Source organism: Hippoglossus stenolepis, chromosome 8, assembly GCF_022539355.2.
Source record: "Hippoglossus stenolepis isolate QCI-W04-F060 chromosome 8, HSTE1.2, whole genome shotgun sequence".
In the NCBI taxonomy this organism is placed as follows: domain Eukaryota; kingdom Metazoa; phylum Chordata; class Actinopteri; order Pleuronectiformes; family Pleuronectidae; genus Hippoglossus; species Hippoglossus stenolepis.
This window is the reverse complement of record NC_061490.1, coordinates 6,735,323-6,760,207: the sequence shown is the minus strand read 5'-3', so window position 1 is coordinate 6,760,207 and position 24,885 is coordinate 6,735,323. Positions and strand designations below refer to the sequence as shown.

General features: G+C 40.4%; 1 protein-coding gene across 4 annotated transcripts; it reads left to right on the top strand.

Moving 5' to 3' along the window:
- Positions 1-2,913: 2,913 nt before the first annotated feature.
- On the top strand, positions 2,914-23,332 carry cep162 (centrosomal protein 162). 4 transcript variants are annotated; one of them, XM_035164671.2, is made up of 29 exons: positions 2,914-2,998; positions 3,918-4,019; positions 4,274-4,409; positions 5,586-5,711; positions 5,905-6,088; positions 6,850-6,923; positions 7,024-7,085; positions 8,461-8,491; positions 8,839-8,913; positions 9,517-9,729; positions 10,059-10,140; positions 11,486-11,744; positions 12,073-12,286; positions 12,557-12,687; positions 13,449-13,583; positions 14,137-14,268; positions 15,293-15,405; positions 15,565-15,667; positions 15,757-15,883; positions 16,442-16,605; positions 17,296-17,400; positions 17,476-17,709; positions 18,659-18,874; positions 19,403-19,721; positions 20,439-20,571; positions 20,647-20,788; positions 20,868-20,966; positions 21,814-21,948; positions 22,797-23,332. In XM_035164671.2, the coding sequence occupies exons 2-29, from the start codon at positions 3,960-3,962 to the stop codon at positions 22,971-22,973; spliced, it is 3,981 nt and encodes a 1,326-aa protein (XP_035020562.2). In that variant the 5' UTR covers positions 2,914-2,998; positions 3,918-3,959; the 3' UTR covers positions 22,974-23,332. The 4 variants fall into 4 exon arrangements, with proteins under 4 accessions (XP_035020562.2, XP_035020563.2, XP_035020564.2 ...); XM_035164672.2 differs by having other exon boundaries at positions 2,929-2,998; positions 12,560-12,687; XM_035164673.2 differs by lacking the exon at positions 8,839-8,913 and having other exon boundaries at positions 2,929-2,998.
- Positions 23,333-24,885: the final 1,553 nt, after the last annotated feature.

Sequence of the window (24,885 nt, the reverse complement as noted above, 5' to 3'; positions counted from 1 at the left end):
GATGGATGCTACCACCCAAGGTGGGGGGGGGGCATCCTGTGATGTAGTCATCATAAGCATCAGTGGCAGGGTTAGAAAGGAGATCAATAGTAGTAAAAAGTGAGGAGGAGCAGAAAAGGCAAGAGAGTGTTGGAAGCTGATATGACAAAATTGACCAAACTACCAAAGTAATATTTTTTCAAGAAGTCAAACAAGCAAACAGCAACTGGCAACCCAAGGTAAACAGAGACACTGATCAGTCTGGTAACTATTGTAACAACATTTTTACAACAAGGTTGGAACCAACCACTAGTGTTTGACATTCAGTGATAACAAAAATAAAACCTCTGTAACATTCAGTGTTTTGGGCTTTTGAACCTGCTGCAAGGGAGGGCTCTTTCATAAAGACAGATACAACATGATGAACTCTTGTTCAGGAAAGATTTAACAGAGATAGAACCAATGCTTACTGGCTGATTGCAAACAGACAGATGTGTCATTACCTCTTGGAAAAACAGTTAATCTCTGAAGCACAATGAATCCTGGGATAGGTTTGGCCGAGAGGGATCCACCTGTTGGGAGCCTTGAGAATGGAAGGACGCATTAGAAGGAGCCTTCATGGGACAGTCACACCACTGGGACACAATCAGTCTTCAAATGCAGCGACCCCTGAATTCAGACAGAGCTGTGGTGAGACACTTGGACCAATATGGAACCAGAGGTAGAACCGATGAGCTGCATCTGTTCCTTATCATTGTGAGCTTCCTCCTGTTATTGCTCTAATTTCTGGTTATTATTCAACTCCTTTCTCTTATTTGGGAATAAAACAGCAGAAATGACACAGCAAGTAAAGCAAATGTAATATTTATTGTTTGTGTCTGGGAAATAAAAGCTCATGATTTTCTCATTTATATTAATTATACATTTTTTTCTCAGAACACATCAATGGCCTTCTTTGGCTCTATTGAAAGGTTTAGTCTGTAAACTTTGAATCACAAAACACAGATCTGTTCACATGTAACTTTTTGTTATTTCATGTGAACCTTTGAACTACAGACAACCCGACAACAAGCATCACCAGCCTATGAAAGCAACATGTGGCATTCATATGACTGTTTTTAATGAGACTCTACCTTGTTGTGCTTTGAAGCTCAAAACAAACTTTGAGCTAAAATCAGCATGCTAAAATGTTTACAATGGTAGTGCTAGCATGCTGGTGTTAGGTGCAGGGTATAATGTCTGTTATGTTCACCATCACAGTTAGGTCTGTCAGCATGTTAACATTTGCTGCTTAGCTCGAATCTCAGTGGCATTTTCACCTCATAGATGAAAAGTCAGAGGATCTTTAAAAGAAGAATGCTGTAAGACTCAAATAAACGTAAAATATTGGATTATAAAATACTTAAAGGGGAACACAACATGTGTTTTCTCATCTGTGCCCAGGTATGAATGTCGTTGATTTGATTTGATACGTTTATATTTTATATTGTTTTTATTATTTTACCTGATATATTTTGAAATATTCCAAATATTTTGTTAGCTCCGCCGAGTAGATTATGTTGGCAGAGAAGAACCCAATCTTCGGTGCAGATCCAGGATTTTTTCTTACTTTGTTTAACATTGCTAGTTCAGGTGTTTTTCAACATTACCCAGGGAATAATTCTCGAATCACTATAACACAAAATCAGGCACATTTACAACAATACACTATTAGTTTTGATGTCAACGATTTTTGCTTAAAAAAAGATTTAAAAAAATAAACATTGATCTGATCAGAAGAAACATTAAACATATTATTGCTCCTTAAATTGCTTATGAGCTTGGCTTCCAAAGATTAAGCAAATATTGTGTGGGTGTGGCAGCAGAGAATAATGGTTGTTGTGTGATGTGTTTAAGGCTCATATGAGGAAGGAATAAAAAACAGCCCATATGATGCCCCTTTCCAGTCTGTATCCTTGATACAATGTGTGTGCGTGTGTGTGTGTGTGTGTGTGTGTGTGTGTGTGTGTGTGTGTGTGTGTGTGTGTGTGTGTGTGTGTGTGTGTGTGTGTGTGTGTGTGTGTGTGTGGAGGTTATGAGGGACAGAGCAGTATAGAGAGGCAGGTGAAAACAGAGTTTATATGGATCCGTCCTGACCTCTGAAAGAGGGAGAAAAGCAAGCAGGGACGAGTTTATTAGATTACTACTGATCTCTGGTGACGAACTGCCCTTCCAGGCATACACACATAGGGGAAACGCAGACTGATTTCCAGCTCAGTAGTGCCACCAAGTGGACAAGTTATGTCAGACTCAACTGTTATGAGTTTAACTGCAGTCAATGTCTCTGATCTACTGCAAAATAACAATAGAACTTGGAGGGGTTTTTTTCCCGGCAAAATCAATGGTTTAATCAATAACTGATTTATTTCAACACTTTAGAAGAAAGAAATACAGCTTTATTGGAACTTTATGGTGCTACAAGGAATTCAAAAGAGAAAATAATAACATCGATTGGTTGTTATCAAGCGATTTAGTCTCTGTAAATCAATTAGAAGGTGACAGCAGTGTCTCATTTTGTGAGTTTTAGGCGTGGGGCGACCCCTTGCTTTACATTTGAATCATAGGTGTGAGCCTCTTGAACAGTTTTTTTTTACAATTCAGGCAGTCGCCATAAGGCACAAACACATATACACATGAGCATGATGAACAAACATTGTGACCACACATAGTCTCCTCCACAGGTAAAGGTGAAGCTGTGAGTGCACTTGTGTACAAGTCACACATCATCTATCACTGGGTAATTCATAGCATACATGTAAATATGATTTACATGCCTGAAGCTAACCAATCAGAGACAGGGTAGAGGCGGGACTATGTGGGGAATAGCTGCGTGAGTTTTCATTTCTTATGACGCACTCGTTTCTAACCAATCAGGTCGATGTTTACACCCGGGTGCTGTCGCGGGAACACACTCCTGATCCAAACACGGAAGTGTTGGTTTCATCAAGTGTCAGAGAGCAGCAGCTTTCCAGTGGTTCACGTGAGTTTTGTCGAAATTAGTAAAAACATATTCCGCATGTAGGTAGATTAAGAAGTTAGCTTGCTGCTGGAGTCACTTAACGGTACTAGCTAACAAAGATGAACGCTAGCAGTTAGCAGTTAGCTTTGTAAAGCCCCGGCAGTATATAGGGATTAGGGACACATGCAGCATTTTGTTCCAGTGCTTCCACGAACAGGAGAAGCACCTTGGGGCACTTCTCTTCTAACGTCCACGATTTAAATCAATGTGACGATCGGGGAACCGCTTTATTTTGACAGTTGTGACCGGAAGTGACACTGTTTCATCCTTTATTTTGACGCTTTACTGACACGGTTCCTTCTTCATAGTCATGTGTGCAGTAATGCATAACTATATATTATTATTCCCCATACTTCTTATTATTGTTTCGTCATTATTATTCTCTCTCTCAACAGTCAGGCAGTGATTCTATTCTTTATTTATATATTTGTGTTGAAACATTTAAAAACACAACAGTTATATTTTTTAAATTACAAGAATGACATACATCTCAGGATCTGAAAGAGAAAAACTAAATACTGTCCAGCAATAAAAGTCCTAATTAGCCAGACCAACAATGCAAAACACAAAAACATAACCTATATACCTTTGAAAGACTAATTATCACCTGGTCTAAACACACATTATCAGGTGACTATCATCAAACCTTCATATTGAGCATCTGAGTGTCTTGCTTGTAGAAGTCTCCAAAATGAAAAAAAAGTGACTAAAATAATCAGTTTTCTGTCTCTTTGAAAGTATTTTATACATGATAACATAAGGTACCGCTATATACAATATCACAACTCATCACATTTACCCATTTTGTATGCTTAAAGTATGTCGGATATGCTGCACATATGAGGTATACAAATTTTTTTTTCCTCATTGTTTTTTTCAGTTGTCTGGGTTCCCATTGGCTGATGAATGGGACAGAATCACCATGTCTCACAGACTGAGCATGGAGGATTTGGATGAACAGTTTGAGCTGTTCTTAAAGGAGGTAACTCAACATTCTTTACATGCTACTCTGGTACTGATCATTGATTATCATTTCATCCTATAAGCATCGCTTGAATCACACAGCATGACAAACATCAGGGTCACTCAGTGGATGTTCATGCGTCTGTCTAATCCACAGCAACTTCAACTCTCCTACAAGTTAAAACACTATATTCTAACTTCTTTCATTTAAAAGCAGCAAAAAAGATCTAATGGTTTAAAACACATCTTATCCTGAAGGCACCTCTCTGTCAGTCTGTTTCAGATGACTCCGTGGATCTGGGTGGCTCTGAGAAGCAGCCTTGTGCTAAAAGCAGTCAGAAATCAGCCCCGAAACCAGCAGCGCTTCGGTGGCAAGATGATGAAGACAGCGGTGGCGGAGCAGAAAGAGGTAATAATGAGGAGAGGACTCTGTGATAAAACATCTATCACACTGGACATGTTAGCCTTTGGCACTATTCATGATGAGGATGTGCAATAGCTGTGGCTACATCAATCGCCCATAAAGGTAGACTGAGGTGAAAATAAATAATAGAGGTCACTGACTCACTGGGGTATCCTGAGAGAGACAGAGGGAGGGAGAGCAAACGGAGAGGGAGCAGCATTATAATTCCTTTTTATTTTTTATATATATAGAAGCACACATGTTTTATTTTTATGTTGATATTTTTATTTTAACCGTGTATCTTGAATAATTGTATCTTGTCTATTGTCCACAAGTTCACCTGATAGTTTTATCTCTTGGTGTTTTTTTGTTTTTTTTAAGTGGGCGGGACTCTGTTGGAACGATGTGATGTCAAGTCCTTCTCTGCACCAATGAGGCTTTAGCAACATTTAAATAACAATCAGATGAACGCAAACAAAGTCCTGATTATAAGATTAAGTTGTGTTTTTTTTTTTAAATAATTGATTATGTTTATTAGACTTTGATGGTTGCTTATTCAGACATGAATGTTTAATGTTGTGCACTAAAACTTTGAAAGCAGCCATAATCCTTAAGTAAGAAGCCTGCGCACCTGATCACTACATGAGCTTTCACCACCTTGATCCCGTCCTGTGCTCTGATTGGCTGAAGTTGTGACTGACTCAGACTAGATTTCCAGCAGTTCTGCAATGCAAGCTTCTTTAATCGCTTCTTTGAAGAGTTCACATAAAGTAATTGGCGACTGCGGCGTTTTATTAATCAAGCAAACATTGATTAGCAATAGCTGGTATGACGTACTGCCAATGATGTAATTTTAACCGTCCAAGGCAACGCTGGACTGATATTCCTAATACAGTGCTTGGATGTATGTTTATTGATATAATGAGTAATGCTGCCTTTTTGTCTTTGATTTATTTGATGTGTTTTACGGTCCTTAACCTGTTTCAGCAGTGTGTATGGAAACCAGATAGTCCTTGGTGTTAGACAGCAAGGCAGTTGGCTCAAGAGTAATAAACACATGTGAATGAAATTAAATGTTTGTGTATTTATAGTAAATTATGATCTTTCTTTTGTTAAGTAAAATGATGAGGGATTCATTTACACAAACGTTCATTCACACATTTCATTGGCTTTCTTGTTCAGGACTGTCGGGGTCTGGAAAGTCTTTCAGGAAGTCTTTGAGGAAGTCTCATGCTATTCAAGAGGAGGACGAAGGAAGTGTGAAGGAAGAGGCTGTTGTTCTCAGCAGAGATGACACAGAGACAGAGGGTGAGTCCACAGGCCATAGAAACATGTTTCACGTCAACCAGTAATGTCTGACAGCATCCCACAGCTAAGTTGTTAAAATGTTTTCTATTTTATTCCAAATGGGAAGTCTTTATGTGTGATCCTGCATCTCATTTTTCTCCTTTAACCTCGTGAAGATGTCAGGTTTTCAGTAGATTTCCACATGTGTGTGCAGGTGTAGAATCAATGAAGGTACCAGCTGTGGACATGAACACTATGGGCTTGGACACCCTGGAGGAAGAAGAAGAGAAAGCCATTTTCTTTGCCCAACTAGAAGCAGGACCCACATCTTCTATAGATTACTCCAAACTGAACAGAGAGCTTGACTCAATGAGTTCTTCCATCGGTTCTAAACTCAGGTAAGGAAGTGGCCTTGGTCGGATGTTACCCCCACAACAAGACTGAAACATACATGTAGTGCGGTCTCTTACTACACAATGACAAAAAGGCTTTTTTCAGACTTGCACTGAACTCAGACAGACATTCTCAGGAGGAGCTGTTATGTGAGAACTCAAATGTCTGAATTTCTCCAACCAGCCCCCTAGTAAAAAACTTTGATACCCACTGATCAAGTTTTTTTTCTGTCATACTTCATTTGCTTTTTGTTTCTATATGTTGTGTCTTGTACTGCACACAGTACATGTTTTTCTGGAAGCTGATTGACAGAAGTTCAAATGGCTTAATGCACATCATGCACTTTTAAAGGGAATTGAGAACCAGGTCCAGCACATTACCAAAACGTTTGTCAGGTGTCTGCTCTGTAGAAGAGTTAACCAAGATAATCTGAGTGATTAATTCCACAAAGGATAAAGTAAAAGAGGTTTGTCACTCGTTTTCTAACGTGGATATCATTGTCATCATCATCCAGTTATACAGCAAATTAAAGGTTATACAACACAACATAAAACAAGGGATCTGACTGTCAAGTACTTCATGTTGGTTGAAATAGAAAAATACCAGTCTGCAAACTGTCATGTATGAGTATTCTCTGGAAGTATTGAATATATATGTATGTTAAAAACAAACTGCCCTTGGTTATAATCAGCACTCGTTGCTGCTACTGTCCTTGAAGCTCAGGGTTGTCACTGTGATGTAATGATGATGGCTATTCCCCCTCCAGGAATGCTGAGGAGGCAGTGGAGCAGAATGAAGATGGTCAAAGGAAGGCCAGAGTCACAGAGACCCCCTCTCTAGGTAAGAGTCATGAACCCTTCTGCAAATGTCTTTGTTTTCTTTTTTATCAATCTTTATCTCGGTGCATCTAAATGAGAACATTTCTCTTTTGCTTTTACAGGCTCTCCACACTACAGTGAGGATTTTGAGGATGAGGAGAATGGGAAAGATCCGCTGCAGAAGGTTAGTAATCAAATTCATTATGAAAACTTTAATATAGTCTAAGTTAGAACCTTAGTCACCTGAACACTCATCCATGTCTAAGCTTGAAAATTCCTTTTTGAGTTTGAAAAATCTGATGTATCGGCTGGTAATATTTTTTAGCTTAAACAAACAATCTTGATATGACTTCCTTTATTTTTTCTAATTTTCACCTAGACACATGCAGAGGACATTTTACAGCTGAACAATAAACCTGTTCTGCCCTCTGGTGGAAACAGTTTGTAATACTGTACACAATGTACTTTAGTTACATACTAACAATGTACTTATTATGTTGTAGTAACCCTGTTTTTAAATAGGCTCACATAGTTTGACATTTCTGTTCTGTAATTTCTTGTTACTTGTCAGTCGATACATCAACATACCATTTTTCTATTCACTACAGACTTTTGGTATATAATAGTATTCCATCATACACCAACAAAGATATGTGCAATAAGCTAATATTGAACAATATTGTATTTCTGTGAAACACAATGATATATATATAGCATATAATATATAACATATGCTTTCCTACTGTCTCTGTAAAAACATGATTTTTTTTTTACCTTGTGGCATAAGATGACACACAAGATAATAACCTGTGCACAAAAAAAAATTCTTGTTTTGTCAAGATATGGAGCTTGTGAAAACAAAACAATATTGTGTGTGCAGGTTATTATCTTTTCTGTACAAGATACAACTTAAGTACAATCTCAACTACAATATGCATCAGTTCTCCTAGGCAAACCTGCAAGCAAAGGCCAAAGAGTTATCTGAAAATGTATCTTCTATCTTGTTAACTGCATTGCAGAGGGAGATAACACAGAGAGAGAGAATCAAGCCACACATTGATTTGTGTTACTTAGGAAAAGAAGAAAAAGGAAAAAGAATTCTGCAAACATGGCACACAGTCTACAGCCTGAACCTAAAACACTACTTAGCAGCTTTACCATGTTCAACTCAACAAGAAGCCAAATAAAATAAACACACTCAGACTAATGCATCAAATACACCAAACACTGTGTGTGTGTGCAAGAAATGTAACAAAATATTTAATGTTAGTGTGCGCCCTGGAATCTACAGCCATAACAATAAAACATTTATGGGATATTTAATGATCAGCAACTAGTCACAGAGCACGGCCATGACACAACAGCGGCCAAGCTGCCTCCTGAGCTAAAAAGACGTTAACAGTCCAGTTTATTCGAGATCAACACATTTGACTGGAACAGTCTGTGTCAGACAGGCTGAGGTGGATCAAATCATGCTCCGAGCTTTGTCTTTGTTTATTTTAAAACAATCTTACATACCATAATGCTACGTGGTTTATAAGTGTGTTATCTGTTTTCAGGAGTCTGAGATGTCCCCAATTATTGGCAAAGGTAAGACAAAAAAATTATAATTCATTGTTGGGTTTTGGAAAAGACAAAAATCTATCATTCAAAGAGAAAGTGGAATATGGTTTGATGACCATAGAGAGAATATAACATTACACTGCACTACAGTAAACATTATGTGAATAATTACTACCTCACTACCAACAATGTATATATGTATGTGAACTCATTCAAATGTCTCAATTAGTATTAGTTCAAATTAAAGGTTGCCTGTAAATGAAGAGTTTTTTTTTTTATTACTTCTTCACTGTAGAAATGAATCTGTACCCGTAGATAACTGTATAGTAAAGTATGTCATAAATGGGATCTCTCTAACTGGAAGTTTCTCTCAGTTTGTCTGTTTGATTCTTTGGACGACACTGGCGGAGAAGACAGAAAGAAAGACACAGCAGGATCGCTGGACAGAGGTAACACAAACACATAGGCTCAAGTAATAGCAACGTGTTATTCAGTAGCATAATAGGTTGAATAAAATAAGCACCAGACAATGTTATGCAGTCTTGAAGTGCAGCTGCACCGAAGTATCACTTCACCTATTTTGGGTAATAATAGCTTGGCCAAATCATCACTCAGGCTGCAGCACATCCACCACCCCAGGCTGAAGCCTCGAGAAGCCCCTGGGCCTGACTAACAATACTGTCTCCTAAAGGCTCAGGGCAAAAAAAAGAAGTTTCTCCCTCAGGAACCCCACCTGCACAAAGTCCCCTGACCTATACCCACGTGGTAAGGAGGAAGTAATGTCTGACCTGAAAGCCTCCTGAGATATGGAGAGAGGAGCAGGTCTGTCCCCCCTCTGTGGCTGTGTTCACCCCAGAGGCTCTGATCACAAGCTGATTCCCAGTGGTCGACTTTACTCGCTGCATTCGACAGCAGGAGGTTTGACCCCAGCACAGCTTCCCACAAAGAGAGGCAGAGGTGGTGTTTAGCAGGTGGACGCCTGTAGTGTACCTCAAACGTGTGTCACGTGCAGCATTTTCTTTATCACACAGCTGAATTTGTTTTCTGTGCAGGCCACTCATATGTGAAGAGCGGAGGCTCAGAGATGGAGGCTCTCCATGAAGCCTACAGACAGATCCAAGTCGTGGAGGGTTCAGACGACCATAATCGTGATTACCTGCATTCACCTGTGGAAGGAGAAGGGCGGCTCCACAGATCTGTGTCTTCATCCTTCCCTCCTCAACATGGCAGACTGTCTCTTCAGCCGGCTTCTACCAATGAGTCAGGTCAGACACTGCCCTACTGTAAACATTAATTGAGGCAACAGGCAGAGACTCTTTTTGAATTTTATAACAGCGTTACAAGCTGTTGCATCATTGCTAAGTCTGCTAGTTGTTTTCTAAATTGTCCAGTGAGTTAAAAGTGGTAAACTTTTAAATATCAGATTTTCTTTTGGTTTCTTGAGGAGACGGCACAGGTTCAGTAAACTCAAAATTTGATGGGCAATGAGAGAGCCTCTGAAATGAGACTGTACTAAGGTGTTTACATATGTTATGATCATTTTTAGGAACAAACTGATGTGAGCAGAATAATTACTTTGTGTTTTTATATTCAGATTTTCCCACTGCAGAAGAACTGATGAGGCCCATCCGAATAGAGGAGGATCATACTAGAGGGTTCAGCCTTCAACCTGTCAGGTTAGCACTGCAAAATCCAAGATGGAGAGCAGAAATCTGAGAGCACAGGTTTAGTGACAGAAGCAGCCTGAGTGTGAGGAGAAGGATTCACACTGAAGCACAAGACATTTGTGCAAATAATGGTGTTTTGGAGTGCAGAAGAATTGATGCAAATTTGCACAAGAACTGGACCATGCCCCCTAAAGAAAGACATTGCATGTCTTGTAAATGATGATTCAGAAACAAATAACCTTCCACATTTCATACAGGTACAAAAAATAAATCATGAATATTTGGTGAAGAATCTCAACTAAATGCTACCACCTCGTAACATAAAAAAAGCTTGACAGTTCTTATCATGACCAGACATCATTTCACTCATACAATAAGAGATTGAGATAGGCCATTTTCATATGAGGGACCTCCTGAATTGAAATGTTTTTGAATAAAACATTTTCGTAAATAGAGGAATTTCTTACACTAAGGACATTTATTCTTTTAAATTGAGAGCAACTGTCACAGAGATTAATTCTCGTATGTTAGAATTTTGATGCTGATTGCACAGCTCCTCTCAGTTGGAACCACTTTTGTCAACACAAAATAAACTCTTTCAGGGCTCATTTTACTCTTAAACATGAACTAAAGTTGTCTCTCAACATTCATTGACACACATCAGTAAGTTTAATAGAGTTTTCAACACATTAACAATGTGAAATACATACAATTCTCTACAGCTCTGAGGAAAAAGCTTTGTCCCTTGAGCAAGCCATGGTCTCACACGGCCCTCTAGTGACCAAAGATTGCAGCAACAGCTCAATAGTCTAGTATAGATCTTACATCATGAAGCATCAACCTTCGTCGCACCTCTGTGGCTAAACGGTTTGAGGAAAAGTCACAATTCTGAGCATGAAGTATGCTGAAGGTCTTATGAATATTCTGAGCACATTTGAGATCTATATTGTAAACCAGCCAGGAGCAGGATGTCAAAGTATAAAACACTTCCTGTCGCCAGCAGGTGGCGCTTTGACGATGAGTCAATATTGACATGGATCTGTTTAGGCCAGGACTCTGATCATGTGTGAATAGTTTGAGGCTGATTGGACAACGCACAGAGGAGTTAGAACAAAACCCCTATTTTTTGGCGAATTATCAAACTTTGACGCCACGCCGCGGTCAAACCGTGTGACTTACCCAAAAACTATATTAAACTCCATATTGTTAAGATGATACTCACTGAATTTAAAGTTGATCTGACAAAAGCTCTAGGAGGAGTTTGTTTAAATACAACATGTGTAAATTGCAAAAAATGTCCACTTAATTCAAAATGTCCGACTTCCTGTTTAAAAAATTTACTTTCTCATCACAGTGCTTTGCAACCTGTCCAAGAAAAAACATCCTGCTCCTTGGAAAGGACTTTCCCTGACGTGCCTTATACAGAGTCACAACTGAAGAGTCCAAGAAAAGCTGCTAGTAAGATAAAGGGAGATAATGAACTGAACTCCCCAGACCATCCCAACCGTGACCTGAAGTGGAGCATCAGAGAGGAAGTAGAAAGGCTGATGGAGGATCACAGCAAGACGACTTCTCACAAATCCTCTCAGGCTGGCAAAGTTAAGAAACAACCGGTGAGGCAAACTTCAAACTTTTCTCCCTTCAGCGGTGCATGGATTTGTGGTTGCTTTTATACACATTTAACAAATAAAATGTGTATTTTTAGAATATATAAAAGTAACAGTCTAATGCATAAACAAAACAAAGTTAACCTAAAGATTGACATTGCCTGAAAACCCAGTTTTTAGCAGTGCACCTTCAGAACATACAAACTGGAGATATAACTGAGATAGTTTTCTTTGTTTTACCAGAAAACAGCTACAACACGTTCTTCTGGTGAGATGTGTTGTCTTTTAGTACAGCATCTTATAACCATGATGAGTTGTGGATATTTTCCCCCAGGCCTCCCGTAGCTCCACCGTTTCTCATCCTTCCACGTCTTCAGTGAGGAAACCAACATTGGCTTCTGCGAGAGGCAGGAAGGTGGAGGAGAGAACAGCAATGACCTCCAGGTTGTCAGGGATCAGTAAAACTGCTGCTGCAGCCAAAAGCCATTTACCACAGCGTCCATCAACAGCTACATTCACGAAGAGCCCAGAAAGAGACGACGACACAGGTTAGTAGTTCGTGACACTCACACACAAAATATATATAGTTATCAAAGTGTTCTTGTTGAGTTTTTTTTTTTACTCTATGCTAAATTAGTTTTCTATACTATTTCGTTATCAGTTGCCTCTGAAATTTGGGTTTGTTTTTCTAAATTCCTTTGTTGCTTTATAATGAAGGAGGATGGTGTGGAGGTGTGGAGGTGTGGAATCAGTGTGTCATGTTTATATCTGTGTTCGAATGAAAAGCTACTGACCAACTTCTATATTTGTTTGATTAGCAGAGTCAGCTCTCAAAGTGAGCAGTGAGCTGGTGGCATCTGTTCAGTCCTTAGTGGGCGTCCTCCAACAGCAGATCAACACAAGCAGTCCCCTGGAGACCAGGCCGACACATCATCTTCCAAACAACAATGTAAGACAACACTGGACATCCAGACTCTGAAAAGCCTGAATCAAGATCTTCAGCATGTATTTTACTTCATATGCTGTTCTGCTTGGTAGAGATAGTGTTCAGCCCCAGTATTAAAATCGGACTGTTTTAATGTGGAAAAATGTGAACAGACTCATAGTTGTTTGCACGTCACTTTTTAAAGGATGTAATATGAAATACAATGAGCAACAATAATAAGACCTGAGTCTCTTCCAAAGCTGTCATCCATATGCTTGTTAAGCAGTTTTCAGACATGACCTCCGGATGATGTGTGGAAAATTGGAGGTTGCTTTTCGCACATGCACAAGGCATCAGGAGATTATCCACTCAGACGTGTTCACAACATTCGGGCGAGGGGTGGAGTAGCAGACAGAGGCAGGATGTTATGTATTGATCACATGAAGCAGCTTTATTCACCTGCTTCCAATGCTTGTGTTTCCTCTGTACTCAACACCTGGTGTCAGGGAACATCTGGAGTCGCACATCACTGTTTGTGAGACTAGTGACACATGACAATTAATATGGCCAATTATTGATTTGTGCAGTTCTAGTGACGTGATTATCACTTTGTAGACACATTTATAGCACAAATTCAGATAAATCACCAATTTATTGTAGAGCCCAATTGTTAGCTGATGGGAAGCTTCTCTTCTCAGACAATTTGACATTAATGGCGTTAGCTCAGATTTGGTTCACCACAGATAATCATTCATCTGATATCGGTGTTGATGTCTGACTTGCAGAGGGATGAGAGCAGCTCTCTGGTGACGGAGCTGAGAGCCGAGCTGGCTCAGAGAGAGAGGGAGCTGCAGAAGATGAAGGAAGGAGCAGAGGAGCTCAACTCACTCAGACAGCAGATCTTCCTCCTGCAAAGCAAGGTGTGAAAATGCACTGAAATGTACAAACGTTCATTCCAAACCTTGTACCCATGTTTGATACATGTCCCAGTCTGTGTTTACTACACTGTGTGTGATGTAGAGCGGAGGCTGTTGACGGTTGACGCCTCATTTTCTGGTATAGCTTTAGTAAGTCCCCAACTGTTTTTCAGACTAATGCAGGTTGAGAAAAAAAAAGAAGAACACAAATAAGGTTATAGATGAAACCCTGATGATATATTGGTAGAGCCAGGTGTTTTATTTAATGACATGACAAAGTGAGTCAGAAAGTTTCTCTGAGTTAAGAAATAGTAACTTTTTTGTTCTGCAGCTGTTTTGTTACTGCAGAACAAAGAGTGAATCAAAGGAGCTGAGCTGCAGGAAGGCCTCTTTGTTTGTCATATTACATTAATGATTTGAATATAGGCTTTATGTGTACTGTGTAGTTGTAGTGTGTGTAGATTGAATATGGTGCCTCAGATTTGCAGATGGTCAGTATTGTAGGAATACAAAATATAAAAGAAGTGGCTGGACTTTTGTTTCTTGTATTCCTCAGCTGCGAAGTGCAGGAGAAGCCAATCACAAGAAGAAACGGGCCGAGGCCACAGATCCTGCAACAGAGGAAACGCTCCAAAAGATGGATAAAGAACAGAAAGAGCAGGAGATTCTCATTAAAGGTTACCAGCAGGTTTGTCTCCTAGAGCTCCTCATCAGACACAGTTTGCAGATTTCCTCATTAATGTCATCACGCTCCTTTTTGGCATCAGGTTGAATATGAAATGTTGCCAAATAGGGGCTTTTGTGTTTCGCTTTGACATCAAATCCTCTGCTTTGTGATCTCCCATTTCATGTACATAAGTGCTGCTACTGATACATAAAAATAAACAAAATGGGTTTTATTTTGACAGTTTCCCTTTTAAAATACACTACTTTTATGTTCCCTAGATGCTACAAAAATTTGTATTAAATGTACCATAGTGCTACAAGCTCTCAAATATTAGTTGTAGTCCTGTTTATATTTTGAAAATCATTCTTAAATGGGTAGAAATACATCTAAATATGCACAATCTTACCTGTTGAGTTATCTGTCATTATGTAAGTGATGCAGTCCATTCTCACTGAGGTGAGGAGCCTCCTGTTCCTCATTATAAGACATGGACAGAATCAAAGTTTAATTTAGGACGGCACTGATTAATCTGTCAGGATCAACACTATGGTTCCGTGGACATCAGTGTGTTGGAACCATCCAGATTCCAACTCATTATTCAAACTGCCAGAAAGGACATGACAGTCTTCAGTTAAAAATCAAGTATAAAAAACTTTTACACCAATGTAAAAATTACACCTGTTTTACGAAGCTTAGTTTTGACATTGAGTAACAGGCCACTCCCCAAAAATCAAGAGCAGCCAGATGGTGACCTGTCACCTCTACATCGTACTGATTCCATCTCAGCCATTACCACACAACTTGTTCATTAATGAGCAATGTGGGAAAAGGGAAGTAGAAAGCAACACAACAAATTGTAACCCCATCAGAACAACACACAGCTGTGAAGCATCACATGCAAAAACTAAAGAATGATGTGACTTAAAATACAAACCTATTACATGTTGTGTAGTTGTTATTTTTCTTTCTGTGTGTCTATTTCCATTTTTTTTTTAAATTCATTTTCATGTTTTTGATATTTGTGCTATTAAACCATTTTTTGCAGGAGAATGAGAAACTCTACTTGCAGATGAAGGCTCAACAGGCCCAGAGCAAAGCTAACGAGGAGGCCATGTTTAACGAAAACCACAGGCTGCTGAATGAACTGACTTTCGCAAGGTGAGAGCTGAAACTTGAAACATTCAACTCAAAGGAAATTCTTTCAAATAGGGCACAAATGTTTTTGTCCTTTTGAATGTCATTTCTCCAGAAAGCGAATTTTTTTCAAAACGTGTAGTTCCATATTTTGATATTGTCTGTGACATTTTCCGTATGCAGCACGGAGCAGCGGAGTAAAACCTCGAGGCCTGTGGGAAAAGTCTGTTTAATGGATCACACGCAACGCATTACAGACTTGTTAGCTCAAATAAACAAATTCCAGGTAAGTCCCACGATTACTGAAATACTGTTCGACAGAACATCTGTTTCATTCTCATCACTTATCATTAAAATGTGTGTGTCTGTGTCCAGAGGAATGAGGCTAAGCTGTCTGAGGACATTCACAGACTGAAGCAAGAAACGTATGCTCTGGAGGAAGAACAGCAGCTACTGAAGAAAGAGAGAGACTTGGCTAAAGCCCAGGTCATCTCCACCTCAGGTGAGTGGTGGAGATGTAGTGTCCATATTTGGTCGATTTACATGGTGAATTTAATAACACGTTTACCTGCTGTAATGTTCAAAGTACACATCATTTGTTGTTTTAGCACTCGGTCCGCCTCTGTTTGGTTGGCTGGCCTCTTTTGTAATTGGTCAGCTTCTTAGGTGTTTGTGTTGGAAATGTCCCACCCCTTAGCTAAAGGCTTCCTGATCAGCTGTAAAACACTGCCATTATAACCATTAGGTGGCCACGTTGAATGTCACATGGTGACGTAGACGCTTTACTGAAAAACAACAGGAATACAAAGGAGGCGTTTCAGGCACTTAAGGAGCAGAACTTTCTGTGGAAGTGAAAGACACACTTTGGCCTTTGTTACATAGCAGAACTTGTACATGCACACTAAAGGAAAAAACAACATCTAGGCACTTAAAATCCAAAGACCACTGAAATGTTAGAGACTAAAATATTAGAGACAGCTCCCAGTTTTTACAAGACCTTTATTCTGTATATGTACAAGTGATCTTTGGACAACATATCCATTCCAAATATGTCATATAGGTGATAAGACGTTTGAGATGCGTGTATTGGAGGAGAAGCACAAAGAGGAAGTGTCAGGCTTGAAGAAGAAGCTGCAGTGGTTTGCTGAGAACCAGGAGCTTCTGGACAGAGATGCTGACAGACTGAAGGCTGCTACAGCTCAGATCCAACAACTCACAGAGCAGGTAACATGATGTTATATGTTATGTGTATAGTGACAGGAGGAGGAGAGGGTGATCCACTGTACAGAAGTCTGTGGGTTGATCCCTGGCACCGACAGTCTGCATTCCGAATTGTCCTTGGACAAGATGCTGAACGACTGTGCTGACAGTGTGCTTCGTATAGAAGCCCTGTATGATTGTGTGTGTGAATGGGTGAACGTGACTTGTAGTATTCCGTTTTTTGAGAGGTCAATAAGAGTAGAAAAGCCCTATGTATATACAGTCCATTTACCATGTTAGTATACTACTCACATTTACTATAGTCTATATAGTCTTATGTTCCTTTACCACATACATACCTATGTATTTATTTATCCCTCCCTTTATTATTAGGACTCCCACTCTTCTTATTGCTGTTTTACATTGTTTAGATATGAATCATAAAGCACTCTATAAAGAGTGCCATTAAATTAAGCAAATCTTCATTTTGAATGATTTTATCTCGTCTTCAAACTTAATGTCTATAACTGAATCTTAGTTGCAAACTAAGGATCATGTCCTTACTGAACACAAATGATAAGTGTGTCTGAGATGTGTTGTGTGGGCATTAACAACTGTGATGCTGCAGCTGCAAAAGGAACAGAAACCTTGTATCAGTTATGATGTGAGGGATGACATTGCTTATGGTGAAACAACAGGTCGTCTTCGTTTCAGGTGGAGAAACTGAAAGAAGATGTGGGCAAAAGAAGCGGCGAGCAGCAGAGGAAGGCAAAAGAGAAAACTGTGGACACAAAGAAGATGCAGGACCTGCAGCGACAGGTTCCTCCCACAAGCAATCAAACTTATTACGCTCTCTCTCTCTCCATTACTCAAGAGTCTGTCTCAATTCACCAGGTGAAGGAGCTGGAACAGATACTCAGAAACAAGAACCCAAACTCCCTGCCTGCTCTAATATACGCTGCGGCCAGCGCTGGTGCTGAGGAGGATGTGGACACTGCGAAGTCGCCCAACAGGATCGTCGCTCTGCTGGAGGCCAGGATTCAGCGTCTGGAAGCACAGCTGGAGAGTCACGATGAGGAGGCGAAACGTAGCCTGAGGGCCATGGAACAACGGTTCCACAGTGTCAAGGTACAACTGATTTAATGCTACATTTTGTTCATATTGTGATAACTGATCTCTGATGTAATAACTAATCAGCATTTAGTCAACAATTAAAATGAACTCTAAGAGCATGAGCAAAAAGATTCTCTGGTCTGATGAGATAAGCATCAAACTCAGACCTCTGAGCACTATGTTTGCAGATCACCTGGCATATACCATCACTCCTTTGTGAAAGCAGCCTAATGTTATGGGAGGTTTTGTCAGCAGCAGGGACAGAGACACTGGCCATAACTGAGGAAGGATGATTTCAGAAAGGTCTCTGACCGTCTTTGAGTGGCCCAGAGTTAAAACCCTTAGAAGATCTGAGACCTGAAGACGTCTGTTCACAGACACTTCTCATCCAGTCTGACTGAGCTTGAGAGTATCCAATGGTGAATAGTATAAACTGTACAAATCCCGGTGTGCAAAGCTTGTATATACTTACCCAAGATGACTGAAAGATGTAACTGCTGCCAAAGAGATTTCTACAAAGCTCTGAATTAAGCTTCTAAATATTGTTGTTAATCAGATGTTTTAGTTTTTGATTCTTAAAAAAATGCATCTGGCACTCTTGATTATTTGGTGTAGACTGAAGGGTAAAAATGCCAATTTTATCAAAATTAAAACATGGACAAAAAAAACACAACAACTATCGTCTATGGATGGACGCTATGATATCTCACATTGGCAGACAGTCTGTCACAGTAAAGAGAGGCTCAACTGACCATCGTGTCTTATAAACCTGCAGTTATAACCTGCCATTGTAATTCTAAATGTGATCATTGACGCACAAATTTCTTTTGGTGATAGAATGAGGCAGGATCACAGCACAGCTCACAGAACCATTTTTAGATTGAGTGATAAGATCTAAAAACAGACACAATCTTTCTCTTAAAATAGATGAACAGAAAATATTGAATTTGTTTGCTCCTTTCAGCTCCGCTACGAGCAGCAGATCTCGGAGCTGGAGCAGCAGCTGGAACCGAAACAGCAGGTTGAAGAGGTCTGCTCAGCAGCGGTGAACCAGCCGTGGATGTCACAGGTTCAAACTCTGGAGAAAGAGCTGCAGCAGGAGAAGGAAAGCCACCAGGAGAAAGAGAAATCCCTCCACGATCAGATTGAGTCTCTCCAGCAGCAGCAGCTCAAAAACAGGGTCAGCACAGAAGTTGACCTGCTCACTGAAATGCAGTAGAAACCTTTATAGAGAAATGCGAAGTTCTAATCGAGACCTGAACCTTTGGCTTTTCTTAAAGGAGAGATATGATGCTTTTTCAGATGTCATGTGACATCACATTGCCCCACATTTGCATAATCCACACCCAGCGGCTAGTCTGGCACACACCTGAACAAAGCCAGGTAAAACAAGAGCAGGGGTCAACAGAGTGGGTACAGCTAGCCAATCAGAGCAGACTGGGCCTGATCAGTAGGCGGTCCTAAAAGAGACAGGAGCTAAAACCAATTGTTTCAGACAGAGGCTGAAATGATGAGCTGCAGCAACGGACAGTATGAGGAAAATTCAGTTTTCTGGACAAGTAATAACCCATATTCAAATTATGAACTTAAACGTTTATAAAAATGTCTCCTTTAATTACATATAGTCAAATATACAAAAAAAAGAAAAAGTTCAATATTACTTCCCTGTACAAACTAATGTATACCCCCCCCTCCCACCACCTTGCAGGCCCAGCCGAGTCCAGGCCGACACCAGCGCCACGCCGAGGCAGCGATTGGAGTTCGATTAGAGCGGTTGAACCACGAGCTTGCCACCAAAACACAAACCATTCAGGATCTTACCCGCACGGTGGAGAGACTGCAGAAGGAGAGGAGGAACATGCTGTCTGTCCCCAGCCCACGAGCAGACACCCGCTCCACAGAGAATAGACGACAGCCAGGCCCGGCCAAGATCCTCGGCTCTGTTACTGCAAAAGACACATGTGGAGGAGAGGAAACATTTCCAGCTGCTCACAATGAGAAGACCTACCAGCCCACAGCCTTTGCAGGTGGGAACGTTGACTTTCCTCTGCATGCTTACATGAATTCTAAAATAAGTTATGCATGAACTGATATTCAAATAACAAAATTAGCTGAATGAAGCAATTCTTTCTTTCACTTAAACTGGCACTATCCGCTGCTTAGGACAGACCCACACCAAATAAGTAATGCAGATGTACGTACACTTTGATCTTGGGTGCATCATTATTTACAGAGTTGGAAGTTTAATTCGCTATATAAGATTTCCGTCAGACGACATGTTTGAGATCAGTCTAAATAAAATAATTATTTTAACTTCAGAGGACAAACTGCAGTCTCCTCTGCAGTTTGCAAAAAATGAATGAAGAGGAACGTGGAATAAAAGAGTGACTGGTGCTGATAGTTTTCTCATTAATGTCTCCTGAAGAACTCCAGATCAGCCAAGCAACCGTAAGGTGCTGCACATGCAGCCACTGTGGTCCAGACGTAAGGACCTGTGCCTCTGCTCAGAGCAGCATTACATGTACAGGTTCACATTTTTCAAGTCTGTTTAATACCTATACTGAGATCCCTCGTGCTGAAATGATCCCAATGGTACAGGTGGGGGTCAGAGTCCACAGAGGATCCCTTTACTGCAAGTTTGAACAGGAAGAATAATTACAATGACCAAAGCCTTAAATGTTCTTCAAATGTTCCCTCCAGAGTATTTGGGATGTTTGAAATTAACTGTTGTGTCCTTTTGACAGGAAGCCATATCTCAGAGGTTCTGCAGGAGAACCAGGCTCTGACTCAGCGTGTGGAGCTGCTGGAGCTTCAGGGGGAGCAGGAGAAGAAGGATTTAAAGGCAGATGCTGTACAAGCCAAGGACGAGCTGCACAGGTATGTGTATTTGTGTGAACCCATCATCAGATGTCTCCTGCAGATTGAACTAAAGGATGTTATGTGACTTTCTAGGCTCCAGGAGCACTGTGCTGAGCAGCTGTCCTCTCTGAAAGTAGAACACCTCCAGGTGTTAGACAAGCTGCGGGCCACCCATGCCCTTGAATACTCAACCTCAAAGGTGGCTGAACAGGCCAATACGATCGACACTCAGGAGGTACAGGGCCACTAACACACCAGTTTAATGACAACAGGTGGTCCTGAAGGTTTCTGATGATTTAAACATCTACCTGCAGATAAAGCTGAAACATCTTCAAGAACAACTGAAGGAGCTGCAGGGAAATAAAGATGCACTGACAGTGTCCAGGACCAGAGAGAACGCTCTGCAGAGGCAGGTGAGAGGAGCGCCAGGTTTTACTCATGTTGTTGGGACCTACATCTGTTTACACAGTCATATTACAGGAACAAGTCGTATTTATGGGGACAAAAATCAAGTCCCCAAAACTGTTTATGTTAGGTTAGGTTAGTCCTGGTGTTAGGGTTAGGTAAGTATTACAGTTTTTCTGAATTGCTAAAATGCATTTCCTGAAACCCCCTCTCCTTTTCTCAAAACTTTAAACACAAACCCCAAAATTCAAGCTACTCTCACAAAACCTTTGACTTGTCTTGCAAAATCAAACAATTGATTAAAAAAATGTTATCTTTACCCAAAACCACTGCCGTCAGATAACACACAAAGCCAGACAATGCATAAACACTACTCAGCAATCATTACGCACTAAATTCAAAATACTGTGCTTTGGTTCCTTTGGTGCTTTTTGGTAACAGAACCAGAGAGTTATTTATTGTTTTGTTTTATTTATTTATTTAAATATGTTTAATTCTAATTCAAATGTCAGAAGTTCTTTGAAAGGGTTATTGTTAATATGCTATTATCATTATATCAGTGGTATGAAATGTTTTGCTGACCTTGCTGAAATGTAAGAAAAATACAAAATGTCATTAAATTGGCGAAATAACACAAAACGGTTGTCACTATTTGATTTGTACCAACTTCTAAAGTCCATCTCTGCTCTTCAGGTGTTCCATTAGTATTTTAAATTTTTAAATTGTTTTGTCATAAGTTGTTTCTGCTCCAGTGCCAGATTACCATGCGTCAGTGTAACCAAGATACAATGTACCTAAGTAGTTTTTTCTTTTTAACCCTTTAATAGTAAGTCTTCTTGTCCACCTTGTGTCCAGCTGACCAAACTGCTGCAGGAGCTGAAGGAAGCTAAAGAAGCTCAGAGCTCCGAGGTGAAACTCCTCTGTAGCCTGGAGAGGAAGATCCTCAACATGGAGCTCAGACACCAACAGAGAGAGACGGAGCTGCAGCAGGTACACGTGATGGAAGACATCGCTCTTCACATACATTTGCATCTGGAACACAGATCTTTCCACTTTAACTCTTGTAGCTCAAACAGACAACAGTATAGTACTGCCATAGGTTTTCATTTGCATTTACTTGAAAGCTGAGAAGCTTTTCCAGAGCTGGATGTGTCTCACTGGGTGAGTGTGTCTTTCGGAGTAGGGCAGCTGCCCTGAAGGTCGTGTTCCCTGCTACTTGATTTATTTCCTGAATAACAAGATGAGGAAGTGATGTTGTATTAATCAGCTGTAGAAAAACATTCTTTGGTTTTTATTCCTCTGTTTTGCGTGGTCTCACAAAACCTCTCAAGGACATCCTTTTAAATTTGGCACAAATGTTCACGTAGACTCACGGATTGACTGATTATATTTGAGTGGTCAAAGGTCAAGGTCGTCTCACAAATCCTGTTTTGGTTTGTTGAACACAATATCTCAAGTCTGCCATTAGCGAATTTCTTCACAGACCAGTTGACTCAAAGATGAACAAATTTGATCTCAGTGGTCAAAGGTCACGGGACCTCATATGAAACAAAAAATGTCATAGACTGAAACTGCACTGGTTGTTGGAAGCAACAACTTCAATGTGTTATTTCTAGTTCTGTCATCAAAAGACAAATCTAGTGATGCAGCGTTTGTTGATGCTGCTCTGTGGATTAAAGTTAAACTGGCGACCCAAACTCTCAACCTACTTTCAACTACATTCTCACCCCAGAGTACTTGGGGCTTTGTTCCCCTGCTAGCCAACTCCTTTGAAGACTCTGATGGGTTTACTGAACGGATACTTGCTAACCTCTAAATGTCACTCCCTGTTCCTGCAGGATATTGGAGGCTCGTGGCAGATGCTGGAGCCTCAGCAGCAGGCAGAGGTGGAGCGATGGAAGAATCTGGCCCAGGACAAGAGCAGAGAGCTGAAGGCTTTCCGTCTGGAGCTGGACTCCATCCTGGACGTCCTGAAACACCTCCAAAGACAGGGAGTGGTGTTCCCTCCCTCCTGACCCCCCATGACAACCCACAAGAACTGACTTAGTGGAAGATAAGGCTGATACTTGCGTAAGCCAAAGATGGACAACAAAAGCAACAACCAGCATCTCATCATTAGACTTAATAACACTATGATATTGTTCAGTGTGAACAATGTTTTCTTCTCCAGATCAGTAACTGATTAAATATTAGCAATATTTCATGATGACATGAAAATCTGAAATATACCCACAACGTTTTAAAGTTGTTGCGTTGTAAAGAATATTAATACACACTTGTTCTACCTGTTCATAGTTTGTAGCTACATTGTATTTTTTATGTATATTAATATAATTTATTTAAGGTGTAGTGAAAAATAAATGCTCTTTTTAAACCTTTGTCTAACTAAATTGTTTTCACTTTGTCCTGCCACCCACTCCACACTGGAAACACAGGACCCGCTCCCGATGTAAATATAAAATATTTTAATATAAAAGGGCCCATTCTAGGGTAAAGAAAACAATTCGTAGAATTTAGATGAAACACACTCGTGAAAACCTCAAATTTCTTTTTATATTCAATTTCTGCCAAAGGATCCGTTTCACATAAATCTTTAACACAGAATATATAGATTATAAAAACACACAACCATACAGAGTCCGACTCATTATTCAAACTTCCAGAAATGACATGACAGCCTTCAGTGAAAAATCTAAACTTTTACACCGATGTATATATTACACCTGTATATCATGTTTAGACTATAACAGCGGAAACCTGCTGAGGAAAAGGGGAGTTAATGCTTAGATGGGATTAAATGTTGATTCTGCAGTATATGGAAGAGTTGTAGCAGATCGTCTGGGGTGTAGATGAGTCCATTGCTTAGGTAGTATTGTGTAATTGTCCCTTGTGTTAATCTATTAGTGTAATGATTAGAATCCCAATCATTTTTTGTAGAGTGATCATCCTATGCTGATGTTGACTGGACAATATTGCAACTACTCCACAAAGTAGTGGACACAGAAAGAAACCACGAGGGAGACCGGTGTACAGACTGTTGTCACGGCAGAGTACGAAATGCTCCCTGGTAGCTCGTGCTTTCTGACATTTGGCAGTGCAACAAATTCCTATTTCAGGCTGTGGGACATATTTTGACCTGAACACAGCGCCAGGGCAAGAGACCAGAGCTGACGTCCTTTTGTCCAAGGTTGGACAATGAGCAGCTGGGAGACGGCTGCAATTGTTGGCACCATGACCAGCTACTGAAGCACATTATCAGAGCACATTGTATTCATGAGCGCTGGTGAACAGGCCCAATATTTGTTTCATGCCCTCACGAAACTTGGGAAAGACTAACAGCTGCATGGACATCTGTAAGAAACTCAAGCTTCCTAAACCCATGATACAAAAGGCTGATATGGTCCTAATGTCCGGAGCCCAGTGGCAGGAGATCATCATTGAGTTGAATGTAAGATAAGTGAGTCAGGATGTCGCACTGGCTTTCCATCGGCAGAGGTAGGATGTCGAGGTGTTCATGGCCCCTCACTCTGCGGCGTCGTCAGGCTGCTGAGCGTTTCAGAGGGAAGAGACGACGTGTCTGATCTGAAGGAGTCTTCAGTTTGCTGCAGGGACACACGTCAGCGTGAGGTCGGGGGGTTTCTGATGGGACTTCAATGTACAGCAGCCTGACAAATAAATTCACACCCCTTTCATTTTTGCATTTTATTATTCGTTTTCATTTTAAATGGATAAAAGTGCACATCGACACACAATAACCCATTAGGACAAATTGAAAACATTTACAAATGTAATTTATTTTTAAAAAAAATCCGTAACCTCTCTTTTACAAAAGTATTCAGAACCTTTCTTCATTCACACTCCAGATGATGGGATGTTTTTGGTGCACAGAGCAGCCGTGTGCTGCAGAATGAATTCCACCTGCTCAGC